This window comes from Pithys albifrons, chromosome 1 (assembly GCF_047495875.1).
Source record: "Pithys albifrons albifrons isolate INPA30051 chromosome 1, PitAlb_v1, whole genome shotgun sequence".
Taxonomy (NCBI): Eukaryota; Metazoa; Chordata; class Aves; order Passeriformes; family Thamnophilidae; genus Pithys; species Pithys albifrons.
This window is the reverse complement of record NC_092458.1, coordinates 84,933,736-84,955,527: the sequence shown is the minus strand read 5'-3', so window position 1 is coordinate 84,955,527 and position 21,792 is coordinate 84,933,736. Positions and strand designations below refer to the sequence as shown.

General features: G+C 39.2%; 1 protein-coding gene across 1 annotated transcript in view; it reads right to left on the bottom strand.

The window, feature by feature from the left end:
• LOC139672755 (ovostatin-like) overlaps positions 1-16,909 on the bottom strand; it is a 33,326-nt gene extending 16,417 nt beyond the window's left edge. The window contains exons 1-20 of the mRNA XM_071557274.1: positions 16,763-16,909; positions 15,025-15,208; positions 14,188-14,344; positions 13,123-13,175; positions 12,644-12,664; positions 11,715-11,883; positions 10,408-10,492; positions 9,665-9,782; positions 8,915-9,035; positions 8,577-8,686; positions 7,557-7,715; positions 6,630-6,854; positions 6,357-6,414; positions 5,184-5,329; positions 4,640-4,783; positions 3,852-4,022; positions 3,136-3,259; positions 1,712-1,811; positions 763-991; positions 122-248 (exon numbers count right to left, since the gene is read on the bottom strand). Coding sequence (XP_071413375.1) covers positions 122-248; positions 763-991; positions 1,712-1,811; positions 3,136-3,259; positions 3,852-4,022; positions 4,640-4,783; positions 5,184-5,329; positions 6,357-6,414; positions 6,630-6,854; positions 7,557-7,715; positions 8,577-8,686; positions 8,915-9,035; positions 9,665-9,782; positions 10,408-10,492; positions 11,715-11,883; positions 12,644-12,664; positions 13,123-13,175; positions 14,188-14,344; positions 15,025-15,208; positions 16,763-16,827 — 2,566 coding nt within the window. The 5' untranslated portion in view covers positions 16,828-16,909. The remainder of the gene's footprint in view (positions 1-121; positions 249-762; positions 992-1,711; positions 1,812-3,135; positions 3,260-3,851; positions 4,023-4,639; positions 4,784-5,183; positions 5,330-6,356; positions 6,415-6,629; positions 6,855-7,556; positions 7,716-8,576; positions 8,687-8,914; positions 9,036-9,664; positions 9,783-10,407; positions 10,493-11,714; positions 11,884-12,643; positions 12,665-13,122; positions 13,176-14,187; positions 14,345-15,024; positions 15,209-16,762) is intronic.
• Positions 16,910-21,792: the final 4,883 nt, after the last annotated feature.

Here is a 21,792-nt window from a genome sequence, read left to right as displayed (position 1 = left end):
TGTGGAGGAACTAATGGAGTTGTCCAGAAAAGCCTGCTTGTGGATTAGTGATGCTTCATTAAAGGGTAGAAGTAGAAATATCAAATAGGGATATGTCAAGGTGATGAAAAGACAAACTTACCAAGTTTGTGGGGGCTAACAGCCCAAATATAGGTTTTCCTTTCATTGGCACACACCCTTGCTGTGTTACTCTCCGGTGAAAGGACTTCTGCCTTGTAGTCACTTGACTTTGCCAGTAGGGCACTGATCTGAGACAAAGAAAGAAGGAGCAAGATTACAAATAAAATAGACTTTAAAGTTAGGCTGCAGAGCAAAGGAGACTTGCTGAATAAGATATTAGTCATCTGCATCTGTGTGATTGTTCCAGAACAGAGGGATGGGACATTTCTCTGAGTAAGTGGCAAACCCATCTCTTTTCCATCAGTGTCTGGCTTTGACAGAAGTACAATAAGGTGTCTCTGCCCATTAGTCTTCTTATTGAGTTATTGCTGCATAACTCAGTATTTATTGTGTTTTGCAAGCACATGCCCATACCCTCTGCTCAAGTTCCTCCTTCAAGTGCAAAAAGAAGAACTAAATTATGTAGGGATAAAGAGCAAGTTCTTGTCACCCATGGACTAGCCACGCAAGTAACAGACCAGGGACAGGCTAAAGTGAAATTTAGAGACTTATTTCTGCATGTCTAGTGCATTGTGCAGGAGAATGCTGAGATCTCTGGGGAACAGGCAAACAATATAGGAAGTTAAAGGGAACTTGATATACCTGGACACACTTGTTGAGGTAGTTGAAGACATTGGCTATTAAATTAAATTTCTCCCCTCGAATGACAGAGTATGGCAAGGTGAGATCCACAAAGAATGGTTGGAATGCTGTCAGTGAAACAGGTAAGGTGATGCCAAATCCAGCATCATCCTGCACACAGAAAGCACTGGCCTTCCATTCTGTGATGGTGTCAGGAATGGTGTAAATGACATCGACTTCTCCTCTGGAACTGAAGATAATAAGAACAGAATGGGAAATGATCTTTGGAATTTTTCAAGACAAATTATAGAATAGGCTTTCTGTTGGAGTTAGTACTTCTGTTTTCATCTCTCTTTCTGCAAGATATCTCTCCATATTTAAAAAAAAGAAGAAAATCATAATTCTTGAAGTAAAGATGAAGGTGCTGGTGAACTACATGTTTAAAAGCACTCAAATACTCAGCTTTTTAAATTTAGAAATACTGTTTTCTGAAAAACCAGAATGCCTAAACACACAGATTAGAACCAATAAATTTAGATTAATGTTCTAGAACAGCACCTGCAAGCATAGTTAAGATGGAGATATTCTCAATGCAGATACTGTGATAGCCTGAAAGAAAAACAAAATATCCTGAGTTTTCTGCTGCTGAATTAAAAATTGGATGAAAAATAACAAGTTTTGCTTTTTCTCTCTCCTTAACAAACACTTTTATTTTACTCTTAGCTCTTTATTTCTCTCCATCAGAAACATGGGGGACAGAACACAGAACATTTGTTCTTCACAATTCAAGTAGGTTTGAGACTGTGTACAAAGTCAGGAGTGCAATGGTCACTGATCAAGATGGGAAAAGTAGACCCAAGTCTACAAAGCAAACATGCATTCCATGGTTTCTTCCCAGAATCCATTTTAGCTACATGAATCAACTGAAAAATCCACACAGGAGTAAAGCAATAAAGATAAACATACTTACTCAGTGTGAACCAGATCCCAAATCCAGGTCTCAGGGAAGAATTTCCGAACAGTGCTAACACCACTCCCACCAACAAGCCTTGACTCCATTAAAAGTCGGTCTATGGTTAAGGTGTAATATTAGAGAGGTCTGTACAGAAGAATCTGAACTTTGGTCAGACTTGCTTGAAACCATAAATGAACACTAAATATTCTGTTTGAACATTTTTCCATTTTTCAATTCTTTTTTTCCATAAAGGAAGGAAAATTGTAATAGATATATGGTATGGTAAGAAACAGCTCCTATATATTCTCTTTTCTTATGGGAAAATAGTAGAAAAATTAGCTATTTCACAAGACATTTCACTTCATTTCATACTGAAAGGTGTCATCATCCAGTTCGAAAGGCATGTTCCCTATCCTCTATCAAAGCTCTTTGATTTGCAAGTGGGCAACGGTAGCCAGTATTATCACCAGAGCTTATAATGCTTTACAAGCTTTCCTGAGAACTTAATATTTTTTACCCTGTTTGGTAGTATAAACTGAAGCTGAATATGCAGTCAATTAAAAAACTGCTTTTGTTCTTATAAACCTACTACAGGTCTAATTTTAAGAACAGACATCCCCTTTCAGTTTTTCATGGACTCACTTGTGTTGTCAGACAACTCATTTAGTCTGGAGGTACCTCAGATTTCATAGCTGTATCATGGAAGGAACAATACTTTCTTATTTTGCTTGACTTAGAATCTTAGAGTCACAGAATCATTGAAAAAAAATCTAAGTTGAGAGCAACCCCTGTAGCTCTCTAGTCCAGTCTTCTTGAAGTAAGACTAATTTCAAAGTCAGATCAGGTTACTTAAGGGCCTTGTCCAGCTCAGTTTTGAAAACCAGCAGTGATGGAAATTCCAAAACCTCCTGGAGAAACCCTTCTAGTGTACCACAACTCTTATGAGGAAGACCATTTTTCTAGTGTTGACTAACACTTGCCTTTGTGACAATCTATTTTGCTACTTTTGCTCTTTTGCTGAGCAACATGACTTAAAGAAAGATATTGGAGACCATGTGCTAAGTGTGCTTAGTGCTATGTGAAGTCTTGACATTGGGAATTTCCATTGTGTTTCTAAGTTGACATTTTATTTTAAATACATAATTGAATTATGGTTTAATGAAAGATTCTGACCTGAAAAACTCTGGAAAAATAATATCAGTTTATGAAAGAAGCAGTAACCCTGCACTCCCAGTCTTTTCTACATGCAGCACGTACCTAAGGGAGAGAGAATTCACTCTGCTGCAAGGCCCGTCAGTAAGACATTACTAGACACAAACCAGGACACATAGAGCTGTTCCCTGCCCAAGCCCCCCAACACACTGGCTGTTATTTTATACAGGCAAGTTTTGAAGACCAGGTACGCCAAGGCTGGAGATGCAGAATGAACCTTCTTTTACCTGATGTCTCGAAATTGGCATTGGGACCATAAAGGTGAGGATAATCTTCCACATCTGATGCTTCTTCATTGCACAGAACTGGCTTCCGTAGCATAGAGTTTGTGAAGACTTTCAGACCCATATCCTAAATGTGAAAGAATACATCAAGTCACTCAGGACATGCATTAGCTACCAGTGCATGTCATGGGTTATCATACATCATCTCTTTCCTCCCTCATCCCATCCCATTCCATCCCATCCTTTCATCCTTTCATAACTCTACCTCTCGAACTTCTATGTACTTTTTTATGGAGCAGTGACAGCTTTTGTTCTGTAAAGAGCAGTAATGATGGGTTTGATGTTAGTCTTATGTCTTAGGCTATGGGGCCTGTGGGCAGTGGAATCAAGCGTATCAGGAAGCAAGTGGCCTGCATCACAGATACAGGTCTTTACAAGGAATGCCTGAAGTTATGAGCCAATGCTATGGACTTGCTTAGGAAATGTCCACTAAACATAGGCAAGATCCCAGTGGATGTATCTAGTAGTGATTTTCAGTCCTCCTGAGTAAGTGATGAGGCTAAGGCGGCAGAAATTGGGTGACTGGAGACTTTAGGCAATTTCAGGTATCAGGTGCCTTTTCTTAACTGTTAAGAACCACCGCCTGAAAAGGTTGAATGCTAATGTGCATGAATACTTCTGGAACACCTCCCACTTAAAAAGCCACACAGATCACATACCTTGAAAATCCTGTAGACATCGCCATCACGACTGACATTCACAGGTTCAAAGTACAAGCCATCAAAAAAGATGGTTTTTGTTGGGGTACACCCCTCTGGCTTGCCATCTTCCAGGTTGAGCCCATTGTAGTAATAACCATACAAATCCCTCACACCAAGTTGGTAGTACACCTGGGAGGTGAGAATGACTAGTGTAAACACAAGGAAGATGTCAGGCAGATGCAAAATCACATATATTCAAAGCTTCTGGTGGTGCCTGAGCAATCCTGTTGACTTCAGTGGGTTTGCCTACTGATGCTTACTAAGAGAGGAATAATCAGTTTGGCTGGTGACGCATATGAAGGACTGGACTGTACCCTCCCCTTCTAAGTTGCAGCGGCTTTGTGGAGTGAACTTGAGTAAAAAGCATGGATATATACACCTAAGTTAAGCCAAGAGGAGACTAGAGTTTTACAAGATACTAACTGATATCTACAGCTTTTGTTCTGGGCCCAAGGCCCATCTGAGCCATAAAAATGCAATTTTGACATGATCGTTCCCCAGTAAGGAAACATGTTGTCAAGGATTTACATTAGACATATTCTTGGGATATGTGTTACACTGCTATGCTTTCCAAAAGTAATGTTCTGTCTTTGAAGTGTACAACTGTCTTAGACCTTTTTTAACCACAGATGTTCTGTTTCCAAAGGAAAAATAAAAATAGCAGTAGAGAGATCACAGCTAGGAACTCTGGACATTATTCTGGGTATTCCTAGCTTGAAAGAGCACAGGGCTGTGGATGTGCTTACACTCTCAGCAGATAACTCTTGCCCAGACTGATGAAGGACACTCTGAATTGCTCGCAGGGCACAGTAGGAGTTGGCAGCAGCTTCAAGGTGGAGTCCAACTTTAGAGCCTGGGAGACCCTGCTTCTCAGAGAACTTGACCTGGACCTGGAAATTAATAAATCCAAGAAAACCACATGGAAATCAGGACAATAGATCTAAATCTGGCACATAGATCTAAATCTAACCTTTCACCAGCACTCACTTTATTCCCTGATAGACAAAGCTCCTACCACTAGATGGCCCTTCTGAAATCCTGTTTCTAAAAATTCACATCCTCTATAAAACCCTAGCCACCTCTCTCTCCCCACTCTATTGAGAACTTTGTCTGAATCTGATCATATGTGTCAGTTCTGGGGACAGCTTCTCATGATCCCACCCACATCTGCACCATTTCCATTTCTGAAGGCCATCCCTAGTGCAGTGCCCTTGATGAAGTAATTTCCTAACTGTTCTCTCAGTCAAAGGCAGCTTATATACCCCTTAATAAGAAAGCAAAGGTTTTCACCTTGTTTTTGAAGCATACATCACTGTGTATCCAAGAGCTGTCAGCTACTATCTCTCCATGAGGATGCACTGTATAGAGCAGCAATCTGGCACTGGGGGCAAGCTTCTCAGTGACAGTCAGTGTGATGGAGAATGTACCTCTGGAAACTGGGAAAGGAGGAACATGGGCCAGAGGAAGACAAGCCAGCAAAAGAGATTTTGCAAACATCAGATTTAGTGGAAAGATCACATATTTATTCATTACCTACTAGCTTCTTTAAAACCCAGGGAAACTAGATATTGGAAGACTCATCTCTCAGTAGCTGAGGAAGCACTCCCATCAGCAAGACAACAGATACAGGGGATTTTGAAACCAGGGTGTTTGCAGGGAGGGAGGGGTCTAAACTGAGAAGCTGAACATGGAAATCTGGCCCTGATTGTTATGAGAAGAGCAGTCTCAAACCTACAACCTTCTACCCTAGGGAAACCAGATAAATCTCTTGAGCTAAAGAAGAGTTCTCTTAACACTAAGAAATATGAAGTTAATATATACATGGATGAAAACTGCTAGTGCATGGACAGAAAATTAAACATAAGACTTAAGACCAAAGATAGTAAATATGAAACAAGTTCTACATGTGGAATGAGGCATCCTTAAGCCACCTCCTGAAGACTGGAAAGACACTAGGTTCTGTAAGAAAAGGTATTTTTAACAATGAAAGAATGAAGGTAAGGATCACTGTTATTTGTGTGTATTTGGAGACTTCTGAAAGTGCAGTGAATTTCAGGAGTTAACTGCTAAATAACCCTGTCAAATGGGATGTCTATTATTTCAAATGATAAAAGATTTTATTATTCTAATTGGTGAAGACTAGGATGTCACTGAATAACTGTGAAACCATAAATACTCTTTGGCAAGAACTTCAACACATGAAGGTTACATTCCATGCATTTCATCACAACAAAATTTTCATCTTTCAATTAATAAGACAAATTTGGTTATGATACGGGAGATTGCATAGATGCTGTAGCAAAAGCAAATGATATTGTGAGTCATAATAGATCATGGGATTTAGGAAATAATACCTGATTTAACTACAGTTCTCTGCTGTCATCACTTCTTACAAAACTTATTATGCTCTAGTGCTCAAAACAGCGCTCTGAAGTATGAGTAGTAACATGGTCTAGAACTTACCACCAGAAATGCTGACTTGCTTCTGGCCACTGAAAGTAATTTTTCCTTTTGTCATCACCTGGGCATAGAAAAATCTCGTGAGACTGGATCAAAATAGTCTTCTCGCTTTCACCATGAAATCACTGATTTTGAGTAGTGTTCTGAGAAGCCTCAAAGGTGATCAGGTTGAGCCATGATCTGTAACCATTATCTGGTTGGGAGATTTCTGCCTTATAGGGTGTTCAAGGGAAGGTGAAAGAGAAGAAAGGTTTGGGGAGTCACATTAGCACTTACTACATAATAGAAGGTTGTGTGTGTGGCATTGCTGTAGCCCTCTCTGTTCAGGACATAGTGAACATTGATTTTTCGCTGCTGGCCACAGCTGAGCTTCTCTGGCACTCGCTCAATTTTCAAAAAGCTGTTGGTTCGTGAGTAGAAACGCCGGACAAAGAATGAGGCTTGGGGCTCATTTTGAATCCCCCAGGAAAAGTCTGCACAGTCATCTGGTGCCTGTCTGACCTATGAAATAGAAGAATCATACATGGGCAATAAACAGCATGGAAAATGAAAAAAAGAAAGCAAAGCAAGTTAAAGGCAAAGGCTTCTTCCCTCTAAAATACTCTGTTAGGAAGCTGATTTTGTGAGACTGTTTAAGCCAAGAGCAAAAGCTGGTGTGAAAAATTAGTGCTTCACCAGTGCAGAGTGAGTGGCCTATGGTAGTTTGCAGTAGGGAGGTTATTTCAAATTCTTTCAGGCTTAGGACCAGTTTGATAAACTGCTAGGACTTACTGTGAATTAAAATGGCATTGTTCTCAATCTGCTTTTTCTCAGCTCTTCTCATCACACCAGAGCAAAGGCATGACAACCAAGAAGACCATGTGATGGTAACAGGCATGAGTTTCTGACAGCAGAAATGCAGGGAAGCAGGGAGCAGCAGTGAGGAGATGCTGGTGTGCATCCAGGCTGGATGGGGAAGGCAGCACAGTCTGTGAGGAAAGTTCTCTGGCACGCAGAATAAAGAGAAGGAAGATGAATGCAGAAAGAGTTCCTAGTGGGAGGGAAAAGCAAGGAGGTGCTGAAGATCACTACAACCCAAAATCACAGGGTCAGGCACTGGTGCTTTCTCATACTACTTTCACATAGGTTGCACACTTTGCTTCTAATCCCTCCCTCCAACCAAGTATTTTTTCATTAATTAGACTGTACGTTACATTTACTTACTGTCAACTTAAAACTGCGATCAAAGAAGTTGGTTGTGTCAATGGAAAAAGCAGCAGTGCCATTTTTGTTAGTGGTATAGTTGGCCAGGTATTCTTCATTGAGCTCCAGAAGGACAGTCTTGTTGCCAACAGGCTCACCATTCACATTTGTCACAGTGATCTGAACAAAAAGAAATACTCAGGAGATTCAGAAAAAAACCCCCAACCCAACAACAATGACAAAGAAATTCTCTGCTTAATAGGGGATGCTTACTTAAGCACTGAGGACAACTGCAGGGAGTAGAAATCAGGAGTGAAATGTATTGAAGTGGTAAATACTCCTCAATATTTTGAGGGAGCAGTAGTTCTGTGACAGGCAAAGGCAGGCAATTCCCATCAGTGCAAAACAAACTATATGTCACAGATGGAGAAGAAATATTCTTTGGAGGATATTGATTAACAAACCTAAAGCAACGACATGACTTGATGGCGATAGGTAACCTGTGGAGCTCAGTTGCTCCATTCAGCTCCCATGCATCTGTGCATACCCACTGTCTCCATTGCAGGCCAGAATGATGCTGTGCAGGTCATCTTCCTTTTTGTGCCTGGGTTTATCTTTCATATGCATGTTGCCAAGAGGTCTGAATGAGCTCCAACACCTCTACTGATTTAAGTAAACATCCCTGGGAATGTGTGATGCAACACAGGGTAAATTTTACCTTCAGTTTTGGCATAACTGTTGATTAAGTCTTTTCTTGAAGACTCCTCTTCCCTACTCATACAACCTTTCACTTAGTTGCCTTTTAGGCATCCTGTGACTATGGCAGAAGAGAAACCCTAACACTGCAGGTATGATACAATTTTATTTTTTTCTCTAGGAGTATCTAATCTAACAAGGGCACTATGCAGTCAATGTTAAGTAGCATTATCATGGGAAGCTGACAGCATAGAGTTAGGGGAAAGCCATAAATGGGGAATCATGGAGATCATCATGCTGGACCTCAGGGAGTTTTGGTCCAAATGCATCCTCTCATGTACCTACCTCACCACAGTAAGGAATTCCCCTCTTGTAATAGGGATCCATATTCTTGAATAGCACTTCGTCCTTTTCTTGGTTGACTGCAACATAGTCATAGGCCTTCATCTGGATACCTGTGAGACACACCCAGGATAAAGGAGAATAAACAGAAAGCAGACATGGGCAGAGAGCTGTTTCTTTTGATAAGCTATACGGAATGGTGATGCTCTGGAGTGGGAACTACATGGACAAAATCAGGATTGTTGGTTGTTTGCCACACAGATTGTGATCCAGGGCATTCCTCCTAGGAATTTCCATGTATTAGCTTTAATCAGCTACTGCCAATCTGCAGCTGGTGTTACCTGTTCCATTTTCAGTGACAATGCTTTCTATGTTGAGGCTGGCATACATCCTGGCATAGCTGCGGTAAAGATGGAATTTTTTGATGGAGATGACAGTGTTGAGGCAGCCATCCTTCCCCAGCTGAAAAAGCAGCAGAAATGGGAAAGACCATTTTTTCAAGGTTTGGAAAATTGCTCTTAAATCTGTGTTACTGGGATTCTGAGGAACTCCCCTCCTACCTTACATTTTTCACTCCCCAGTTTCCTTCCCAGTTCACTGTTTCAATACAATTTATTCTTCACCTGGAAACTTCTCTCCTTATCCTCCCTAGTCTTCTCTATGCTCATGCTCCTTCTTAAACCCCTCTTGCATGATGCCTGCATTCTATGACCACAGCCCTTTGAGTCTGAGCTTCTTGAGAAATTCATAATTCATTTAACATCTAGTGTCCTCAAAGACTCCCAGCAGAAGTTTCCTCATTTGGCAAGAACACAGCTCCAGTGTTTTAGGAGTGATCATAAATTTACAGTTTCATGTTTCCCTCCTTTTTACTGACTCTTTCTGAAGGAAAAATCAAAGTCTTCTGATGAAGTCATTGGTAAAAGATACATTCACAGTCTTTCGGCATTGCCTGTGAGACAGTGAGAAAAAACACACCTCTAAGATTGTCTCTCTCATTTTTCCTTGGAAATGAATGAGGCCACCAAATACTGTGCTACATGTTAAGTAGGAAAGCTGCCTGGGAAGAATAAACTTGTCATATATCATACCTGGCCAGTGACAGCTTCACAGGCTTTTTTCCGGTTTTGCTCACACTGTGGACTGTAAAAGCGCCACTGACATACATTGATTTGGGCATTCCCTTGCACTGGTTGACCGTAACTATACCTAGGAGAGGAGAGACACAAGAATCCAATTGTGGATTTAGCATGAAACCTGCAAAAATTGCACACCAATGCAGATTCTAAAACCCTCAGGAGTGCCCACAGACAGAAGAGCAGGAGGGAATGATGTCAGCTCTAGCAGAATTCCCTTCTACTATTTTCAGACTGTTTCTGCCATCATCTTGTTATAAAAAAAAGCCTGCTTTGGTGTTGTCTTCATGTAGTCATTCTTCAAGATCTGAAGCTATAAAGTGGTGCTGGACTCAGGGTTGGTATATCATTCCCTCCTGCTTGCTGTTTCTTGTTAATGCCTTACACAAAGTAGGATGTATTGCAGAAAGACTCCTTTTAGCTCATAGCACTCTGTACTTTGGCAGTGTCACAGCCAGCAATTTTAATGGTTGACTCTCTTTTTTACTGTAATAATAAAAAACAACAGATAGAAAATATGTAATGCTTGCTTGGGATACACACAAACTCTTTCAGCTTTAATGGAAGCCACAGCTAAAGAAATTGCTCTAACCCATACTCTGAATCAGCAGCAGGATCTCTGTTTTCCAGCACAGCACACTATCCTCTATTGAGAGTTTGTTGTGTAGAAATGTGTTGCCTTGAGCTCTGATACTTACGAAGCACAAACCTTCACACTGACTTCTTCATCAAAGAAAGAAATCCTCTTTGGCCCAGTGGTTGTCACTTCAAATTTTGGCAGCACTGAGAATGCAATGTGAATATGACTGATCAGCAATTGCATGCCATAGGCAGGTGTATGTGTAAGACAGTAAAAAACAAAGTTCGCAAAGACATTTTCATCCACTAGGGAGAGGAGATGGTTCTAACTAGGAACTGCAGGATATTACATTAGAAAATATAACAGAAAGAATAAGCTTCAGTGGTAAGATGAGTAACTTGTTTAAAATTAAACAATATTCATACTGATAATTATGACACAGTAAGAACTGTGATAAATGCCTTTAATCTCTTTTCTTAAAGAAAAAGATGGGAGTAACGCTGATGCCTCAAACTCACTAAGACCTGGAGAACAAAAGTTATTATGCAATCCAGCCCCAGAGCAGGAGAAAGGCAAGTGATTAAGTGAAATAGTAAAATCAAACACGTCACTGACACTGTCTCTCTTCAGCTTATCTTTTATCCTAAGTCACCAGCAATACTGACAACCTATCTGGAAAAGGTCTTTTTCTTGAACATCTGTACACAGGAGACTGGAAGGTGTGAAAGCGCTCTGGAGGGTAAGCAGGAAAGGTGCTTTACTGCCCTTACAAAAAGCCCCACGCAACTGGGAGTTGTTCAAGCTTTCTCTGTGAACTGCTAAGAAAATCTACCACTGTAAGATGAGAAAACTTGTAAGGTCAAAATGAATTTAGGAACTCCCTGATTTTGTCTATTCCAGGGAGTACGCAGATTTCCACGAGGGCATTGGCACCCCCACTCCCCACTTGTTTCTATCTTGCACTTTCACTGGCTGTCCAGCCTCCCTCAGTAACATTCTGGTATCTGTCCCATAAACTATTTTATAGACATCTTCAGAGTTTTCTTGCATAGTGCTCTTTATGTAGTGATGGCCTCCACAAAAGAGGACAGGCCTGACATTCACTTTGCCTCAGAACAGATGGAGAGTGTAAGGCCTGAGTGATAGGATGTGTACCCCAGAGTCACACAGTGACTGTGTGCCAAGCCCAGAAAAGAATTAGACTTCTAATTTAATCACTGAGACATACTGCCTTTCTCAAATTTCTTTTGAAAATAAAATGCCCTTCTGCCTTCACTGTGTCCACCCTGCTCCCTCCATGTCTTTCTTTTCCAGCCATGAAGTGGAGAGTTCAAAGGATTTAAACTCTGCACTAGCAGTTCCTATCTGACTTAGGCAGAGTCAGTCTCATTGCCAGCACAGGGTAGTTTGTAAGCCTTTACCTACCATATTCCTCCACTCTGAAGGAGTGGTACTTTTTTTCTCCTGACTTTGTCTCCACAGTGATGTCGTAGGACCCCAGAATAGGCTCTGGGTTTAGTGGAAAGGAGAGCTGGACAATTCCATGATTAGATGCTACCTCCAACCACTGGAAGATCTTGTTTTGCTCTGGATCCTGGACAGTGGAAGAAACAGATGAAGAAATACCTTTATCACCCTGTTTCTTCTTTTCTTGCCTTCTTTCAAGTGTTGTCTCCTGACAAATTGGCTAAGTGCATGACAGGTTAAATGGGATTCGGTCTGATGACATGTGCTCTGACTACCCATTAGTTTTCCATCTCTGACTGTGGATTAAACAAGCCTAAGTTTATGTTTCACTGAGAATCAGCTACACTGACAGATGATCTCAGATCATCCAGAAATACTACCTGACTGGGACACAGGCTACTGATTCATAACTCTTCTACCATAAGTCTTTCTGATTCAACTCCTTCTGTGAAACAGGAATATTATGCTGGCCTCCTTCAGAAAGCACTTTGAGATATAGCAATGTGAAATGTGGTAGAAGAATGATTCACTATTAGCCTGTCCCCAGCAGAATATAGCATTTTAGTAAGTTAGTATTCTCATACCTGTATGAGAATGAGGCTATTTCACCAGCCCATTTACTGTAGTCCTACCAAAGTAAGACTGGACTGAGCCCTCTAGTGTGAATTCTAATGAAAGACACAGCAACAATCCTATGATATTTCTGACTAACAGCTCTAGTTGTGCTGACGTTTTCTTCTCTAGTACTTGATAATGGGCACTGCCACTGTTCAACCCCAAGTCCATTGGCTTTAAACCATGTGCTCTGGATAAACTTCCCTCAGGTATTGTCTGTGTGGGGAATGAGGAAGCATAGTCTTTCCAAAGCAACTCATGGCATCTCTTACCTCCATGATGATTCTGGGATACTGAAGGAGGAAAAAAGAGAGAGAGAAAAAAATTATCAAAACATCAAGAAATTAACTGTGGAGATTAAGAAATACTAGAAGAGAAAGAAGGCTGTGAACATCTTTACAGAGAAGACTGGGCTAAGGAAACAATTTGGAACTCGTGTCTGTAATTGTAAGAGGGTAATTGGCTTGGAATTTATCTTTTCTACAAAAAAATCCAGTCTTTTTCTACGTATCTGAGGCAGGTAAAGTGACTAAAAAACCCGTGCAATGTGAGAGATTTCCAGAAGTGCTTTCAGACCTTATATAAAGGCAGGGAAAGAACAGAGTGTGAAGCTAAGGAGTTACAGCAGTTCTCAAAAAATATCAGAAGGCCTATCCCATATCCTTCTTATTCATTTTCTAAGTGAGAGAATCTCAGTGAACAGGTACCTCAAGAGGGTGCCTAAAAAGTCTTGACTATCACTCATACTTACTGTCTCCTGAACAGGTCTGAACTGAGTGTCCAAACTGACCACACGAAACATCACTGAAATGGACATAGAACAAAAAAAAAAATCACAGACTTGTCAAGGTTGGAAGAGACCTCCAGATTGCCTAGTCCAACCATTAACCTAGCACCAACCTAATAATAACAACAACAATAACAACAACAATATCCCCGTCTGCACATCCAAATACCTCTGTCAATTAATTTATTAGTAGTGATAAATCTCTCCAATATACAACAGAAGCAAAGTATACCCGAGCTTTTTGGGACAACTTGATCCAGTGAAAAAAGAAAACCAAAGTAATTGTCAGCTGAAATATCTTAAATTATGACCCACTGGGACTAAAGTAACCTCTACAGTGTATATACAATTACTTTCTCTATATAATATATACAATATTGTGTAATAGATAACATATATACTTGTATTATATATCATTGTATATAATACAATTAGTCTATTCTGCCTTTAGTCCTTCTTGAAGGACTCTGTTCTCTGGAGCATTTCCTAAAATACTCTTTACACAAACCAGATAAATGTAAAAATCACAGAGAAGGAAGAATTTGTCTTTATTCTAAGTAGAAAATCTGTGCAACATTGATGTATAATTATGCTAAAGAGATAGTTAACTACACCACAGCTAATACTGTCATTTAAATATTGTGACGGAATCAGCACTTTGAAACAGATCAGCAGTTAAATACAAAGAGCTGCTGACAGGAAATGAAGTGCTTACTTCATTTTTATATTAATCATATTAGTTCCAAATTTAAGCTATTATCTTCTATATTTTTAAGGACACTTTTTATGTGACTAACTTTAAGTAAACTTGACAGAACTCAAAATCCTGTAAATGAAATTAACGCAGTAAAAAACACATGAACTCTACTAATTTGTTGCAATTTTGTTAATTGGTTCTAATTTTCACTAGCTTTTGACAATCCCAACCTCAGATGAGGTATTTTATTTCACAAGAGGAAGCTTGTCATTCTAGACCCACCCTTGTACTCAATTTCTCACTTCTCTAGCTGACTCAAACTCATCATCCACCTGTTTGCCCTGGTTTGTAGATGGGTTTGTCCGTCTGGATGAAGACAGCTTTATCCACATTCTGAATTGCCACTGATCTTCTCTCAGCAAGATCAACTGTGGTGCCTTTGGCAGAGAAGGAAATGAATGCCAAAGGGTCAGAAGTAGCAGCAGGAACCTGGAGAGGAAAAAAATCCCAGAAGAAAAGTGATAAATGAGATACATTGAGGACCCCTGATGCCCATGGGTTTTGAGTAAGATACTGACTGTCGATTGTGTCATAAATAGCTTATACCAAGTCATGAGAAGCCCCATTATGGTAATAAGATATTTCTGAATATTTCTGCCATGGAAGTCCCATAATCTGTCACCAAGTACTAAGATTTGAAGCTATGCTCTGTCCTATGCGTTTCCTCAGCTCATTGAGCTACCTGCTTACATGCAGGTTGCTACAGCCATATACCTCAATTCTGAAGTGTTTTCTCCTGCTGTGTACTCGAAGACCTAACCTTGAGGACTTTTTTATCTTATGTACACAGATCTTGCAGAGTCACAGGAAAGGGAATGAGCATAACTCATATGGGTTCTCCACCTTGAAACTTCGACAGTCCCATGCAGACCCTGCACCTGTGATGACAATCTAAAGCTCTTTTCTATTCACTTAGTGAATGGAGAGGGAAAGTCTTTCTCTACCTTCCCCTTACAATCCATATACCTTTCTTTTGCCTATTCTGTCAGTCTTTTGAGCAGTTTATCTTTTTTTACACACTTCATCTTTCTCTCATTGACAAGGAGAGTAATAATCAGAAGTATTTCCAGTTTCTACACCCTGTTCAGTAGTTTCAAAAGAGAAAATACCTCAAATTTGCCACATTTGAAGAAATCATTCTTTGTCATGGATTCCTCAAAGAGAGTCTTTTGGATACTGCCATATTCCAGGACAATGCTCATGAAGACAGTCTCAGTGAGGTTGTGGAACTGCACACAAGCAGTCTGTGGAGAGTCGCTCTGCACAACTGATGGGACCAGCAGCACATACTGACTGTAAGAAGGCAAGAACAGAGCAGAGAGTTCAGTCATGGAGGAAATTTAGAGCAAACAGGAGAGGAAAATACCACTGAAATGCCGTATGTGTGAAGGAAGACATGGTCCAAAATTTGTTCAAACCAGTGGAAGGATTTCTATTTCTTTTGATGAATTTTAAATAATATGCTAAGGTAGGACAAATGTCAAGTTTTTAATCCCTCACAGTTCTTTCTTAGCTGAGACACTGGCATTATTCTATGGATTGCATTATCCAGCATGATACTGGGTTTTTCCATTCCAAGCATTTACACAGCTCTGATTACTAAAGAGGCTAAACATGTGACAAGCAGAGTTGCATTTATCCTCCTGTGACCTATATGTGTACTTAAACCTCTGTAATGTCCCATAAGGAGGAGTGATATTTAACTTCTTCTTGCACTCAAGGACAAAATACTAGTGAGTTGTTGCAACAACTTTTAAATTGCTTTTTCTCTGGATATCTCTTAGGTGAGATATCCACTTAAGCACAAGAATGCTTTTTCATTTTGCAGGATATTCCAAGGAATGCTCAGTCTAATATGTATACTCTATTGTGATTCCATGCCTCTGTTTCCATGCTTCTCCCTGTGCTCTTTCCTTTGTTTCTTTCTTTTATTGAACTTTTTAATTTATACTGCTCTCTATAATCAAGGCAGAATTCCTTCCCAAAATTATTCCTCTGAAAAACATTCCTTCATATTTGCTATGTTTGTCTAACATTCTACTGCTCTTAACCAGTTTGCTACCTAAACTAGGCTTTCCAAACAATGTATGACAGAATTAATTTTTGTAGCACAACATGAATCACACAATCTTTTCATTCTAATCTGATCCTTTACCTTTTTTTCCCCACAGGTTTGCTAGGTCGTACTGCCTTTATTGTTATTTTCACTTGCCTAGTTCAGGTTGCATGAAATTCAAAGACCAAAAGTAAAAGTAGTAAAATTAATAAATTTAACAGTGTATCTGAGAAAGGTAAATTCTCTTTGGCAGTGTTTTCATTTAGAATTTTTGAGAAGCGGATTTAGGCTCTGATGTTGGTATATTTTTGAAAATTGTGGCCGAAATCTTCTGTTTGTATAAAGCCATGGACATTGACTGTGCTGGTCTAAATACTGATAGTAATAGCACTAGAAGTGCCATTCAGCATAATTCTTCCTTCCAGCCATTATTTGGCCTCTGGCATGTCCTCATACACCATTGCTCCCTCTATACTGCTGACGCATATTGATCCTGATCATTAGTACTACTTGCTAGTCTAGTCTTGAAACTTCTTCCCACGTTAGCCATGCATGTCAGACTTCATCTACTCCAGTTTCAGATTTTTGTCATTCAAATTAGATTTCATAGCAGTCTCCCTCACAGAAAGATGGAGAGCATCATTCCAAACTGTCCTTCAGAGTCACCTGCTTCAATTTCAGGCACATTTAGCGAACTAGTTTTCAAACATCCTGTTTATTATATAGCAGTGGTCCAGAAGAAATATAATACACTATGTTATCATAAAAACACAGAATGTGTGATCACTTACGTTTCAGAAGACACTCTGGCAAACCAGTTCAAGGACAGAATACTCAAAAGAATCCTTGACCACATGTCTTTGTGTGAAGAAAGAAGAGAGACTTGATCTCAAGTTGACAGCTTGTCTCTGGCTTTTAAACTGGCCTGAAACAGGGCTCCTCCTCCATGACTTCAGTCACACTCTCACAAAAGACACTTACATAAAATTTACATGCATTCATTTTCCTCCCTGCTGTCTGTTGTCACATTCCTTGGACTCTCAAACAACAGCTTTGGAAAGCTCTCATGTTTCACATAGCTTTGTGGGGTATTGCAAGCCAAACCAGTTCCTGCCTATATGATTGTTTCATGGAAGCTTACCTCTTTGATTGTCATGTCATTGGTTGAAAGTTCCTTAATGTTTCAGCTTCTTAGTATTTGCCACTACTTGAGTATTTCCTTATCCTGCAGAAATCTTCTGTACACAGATGCCACATAACAGAAATAACACAGTGCTATTGTATGTCTGCACGGGGTCCTTGACATCAATAACAATACACCTATACCTGCATTAAGAATGGCACTAAAGGAAACTCCTAATTGTAATCTGAATTTTTTTACTGCAGATATTAAAATTAAGCAAGGAATAATGCTGGCTAGTGGTCTATCATTTTTGTCACTGGTCAGGACAAGCATATCTCTAAGGAAAGGAACCTGGTAGCATTACTTATCTGTCTGTCAGTCTGGTTTCCCCTCCTCCCATCCCTGCTCCCCCCATTACACAACTTGCAAATCTGTTGTGAATTTTTAGTAAACATGACTGAGAAGTTTCATAATAATCAAGATATAGAATCACAAAATAATTTAGATAGTAAGAATCCTTCTAACACAATGTGGTTCAGTCTCTCCCTTTAAGAAGGGTTAGCTTCAAAGCAGCCATGTTTTGAGAGTCCACATCATTTCTGGACATCTGCTCCCGTACTTAACCATCCATGCTGTGAAGACTTTTTTCCTTAAATCAGAATTTCCCATATTGTATATAACTTGCATCCACTTTTTCTTGACCTTTCACTCTGTATGTCTGGGAAGAATCCATCTTTTTCTTCTCTATAATCCCACTTTTCATTGTAGAAGACTAAACTTATGTCCCCACATAATCTTTGTTTCTCCAGGCTGAATTAAATGAGAATATCTTTTTCTGTATGTTTTTCTCAGTTCCCGAACCTGCCAGTGACCTTCCACTGGATTCCCTCCAGTTTGTCAATGTCTTTCTTGTACTGGGGAGCCAAATCTGGGTGTAGAATCTTACCTGTGGACTCACAACTGCTGAATAGAGGGGACGAATCAATTTCCTTGATGTCTTGGCTAAACTGTTGGTAATGTTACTAAGGAAAGTAAATAATCTATAGTAATTGGGGACTGCATTCACACTCTTACACAGGAAATGGAAAAAAAAGCCATCCTGAGACAAAATAAGGTAGCCAATCAACAGCAGCATGTAACTGCAACCTTGGGGAAGTAAGAATTTCACTTCCAATTTGTCTTCCTCAGCCAAACAAGTGATGAATGGGAAGAGGAAGCCGAATATACTGTAGGAGTAATTAGGAACATGAAAGAGCTCTAGGATCATTGAAAAAGGTATTGGGCAATGCAGAGTGGGCTTAACATTTTTTCAGTGGTAAAGGGTATGAGAAGGAAATGAAAACTACTGTAGTAATGTGGTGTACAAATAGATGTGTCCCAGAATCTATCAATTTCACTTTTCATGATACAATACATTCCTGCAACCCTGTAGCTAATGATTCAGCCATACAGGATTTTTTCAGCATACATGATGCACTAAACTACTTATGCCTAATCACCTTACCTACCCATCTTTCCCAAAAGCTTTCTGATGACTAATTTAGGGCACAAAGAAAACTGTCCTGGGTGCTGCCAGAGCTATGGTCTTTTCCCACTGAGTTACCAGTGAGAAATATTGCACAAAGCTTCCCAGAATGACCTGACCTTGTTGTGACAATGCTGAGAGGCAGGCGGTTAGTTTGCAAACAGGGCAGTCACATTGTGAGGAATCTGCTTGCATTAGTTGTAATGATGCCAGAAGACAGTTAAGAACATGTCACAGACATGTTTGTATTTGCAGCTTTGCAGTGCCTCAGACCCCATCTCTTACTTTAAACAGGTACTAAGTAACAGGAAAAAAGAATTAAGGAGGGAGAAGGAAACAGTAAGCAATTCCAGGGTCCTGGTGCAAATTGCTCCAGAAACTCACCCTTTATTTAAGTTCAGCATGCCTTTAGCATGAACATAAGAGGACTTTCTTGCTGATAACCAGACACAGAAAATAAAAAGATAAAGCAGTTGAAAAAGTGAAATCTTAAAAGACATTATGTTCAGATTGATTGAAAAGTGCATGTTTATCTGGGAAAAAAAGATATTGAATTCATTACTTGAGTGAAATTACTGATTCCAGAGGACTCTTGGTGTTGTAGCAATTTTGTGATAAAAACACATCACTGTCATGTTCTTAAGATCCCAGTGCAAGGGGTAAATTATTCTGGTTATCTTTGGTAGAAGGGAGAAAGAAGAAACTTTCAGTTGCATGATTAAAAATCTAGGAGCTGGAGAGGATTAATCATCTAGAAGCATAAAGACCAGCATTTAACATGGAGATATAATGAATCTCACACTAAGCAGTGGTTAGACAAAGACACACAGAAGGTAATTTGATACTGGAAGTCCTAAACAAATCTGTGGACCCGAAGGTGTTCCAGCTTTGTACTGGCAAAAAGAGAGATTAATTGGATATCATAGTTTTGTTTGAAATTTGATAAAATGAGGAATAGCATCAGCTTCAAGACTGAAGTCAAAGTGATGATCGTTGTAGTTGCATAGAAACATGTTTTTCCAAAAGTTAATTTTCTTTCAAATAAAGTTGAACTTGTCAATCCATTTTGTCACATTAGATGTGCCTACCGTCTTTTTCTTTCTCCTTGAGCACATGTACATGGCAAGACAACATGAAGTTTTTCAGCCAAAACTTATCCCACTCACTTTCTCTGAGCATTTCAGTGTTTATCCTGTACACTGCTCTGATAACCAAGCTTTCTATGAAGTTGTGACTAACTCACATCCAATACCCCAATTAGGTTGTGCAGATAATCTCAAATATCCCTACATTGTCCCAAAATTCCCAGTATAGCTATAAGTGCAGAATCTAGACACTTACTGTAGTCACAAATAAAAACACCAAATAATGTCTATTTGCGGTGCAGAGTTCTGCATAGTCTGAATGTGGGGTTGAGACATTCAAATTCTTGGTCTGTACAGATCTAAGTCATGCCTGTTTTCCTTTTTGTCAGCAGGAAGTTCAGTAGAAATATGAGCAGCTTTTAGCAGTGAAGCCTTGGATTTTCCAGAAGAGTGAGTAATACATAATTACTTGTTTCTGTTCTATGGTTCCACTTAATATTTGCATAACACTGCATAGCAAGGACTGTGAGTACTTTCTAAGACATGACTTCACCTGAGATGACGTGCAAACAATCCACCACACCCCACACACTACAATACCTGTTCTATTGCCTGATTTCTCTATCTGAAAAGGTAGACGTGGGATCAGAGCCCCAGCTTCCATTTCACTTAAGCAAACACTCTCAGTAACAGAGCTGGGCTAATTACTAACCTGTGATTTTCTCAGGAACTGATAATCTGAGATATGCTTTCTCAAAACATGTTTATCAAATGCACTGTGAGAAAACATTTTGTTTTAAAATTTCTGAATAGTGTTCTATATGCCCAGACTTCTGGTCTTCCAAGGCATGTCCTTATCTGCAAGCTTTTAGGTTTCCAAGTGAAAGTATTTCTCTGTCTGCTGACAACAGGCAGTTCATAGTGTGTCTGCTAGAGTATGCTGTATCATTTCATGCTGAATGGGTGGAATATTTTTCTGATATTGCTCATTTTCCATAATAATACAGATCAGGTAATATTAAACTTTGTAACACTTTATATTGAGAAGAGCAAGCCACACCCTATTCAGTCCCTGAAGGGTTTGTGTTACAGAGAGACTGACAGTCAATTAAAAAGTATGCTGTCAATGTCATCTTTATTGAACATATTTTAGCACTGACTATGAAGAATTATGACCTCATATGTCATGAAACACTTGAAATACAAATAATTTTTCTTTATCTATAAAGTGTAATGTATACAGACATTCTTGAAAAACCCCTGCTCTGTCTAAATTATGAAAATAGGAAAATGTAAACATAGCAAGGCAGGCCAACGAAAAAAAAGAAGTTTAAAAAATATTAGCAAAGACAATCAAAATGTATCATCGGTCTTTCTTCACAAACAACAGAAAAAGGAAAATTGCCAGAGAATCCACAGGGCCACGAAACAAGAAGAATAGAAGATGAGGTCAAAAAGAGTGCAAAAGCAGTGCAAACAATCAATATTGTTACTCATTGTTTTAGCTAATCTAATTAGTATTAAATATTGTTGTATTTAAATGAACTACTTCATATAAAAATTCATTTATCATAAAATTTCCAACAATCTATGGACAAGGCAATTTTTAAGTAGCAATTATGTTGCTGACATATTGAAGTAGCTCAAAATCTTGAAAAAATTTACATACTGATTTAACTCTAAGATTGGTTGTTACAGACCTTCAACATAAGGAACCATGAACATTTATTTCACTTGATTACAAAGGACAAAAATATGTCCTAGTGAGCCTTTTAAAGGGTAAAAATAATTTTTCCTTCACTAGAAGAATTTTCTTGTTTTCCTTATTTTTCTTGTTCCTTTATTCATATTGTTCTACTACTTTAGATAGACATAGGCTGACTGACTCACCAGGCTTTAAAACTGTCAAATAGTAACAGAGTTAAAATAAAGAAACACATTTGAGAGCTTCCTTTTTGAAACGTTAAATTTTGAATTCTATTACAAAGAAAATTAATCAGAATCAGTTCACTGCAGATTCCTATTCTGAATATCCTCCCACTCTCTGTGGTTAAAGAAGTTCATTTGGGTATTTCATATATTTTTGTT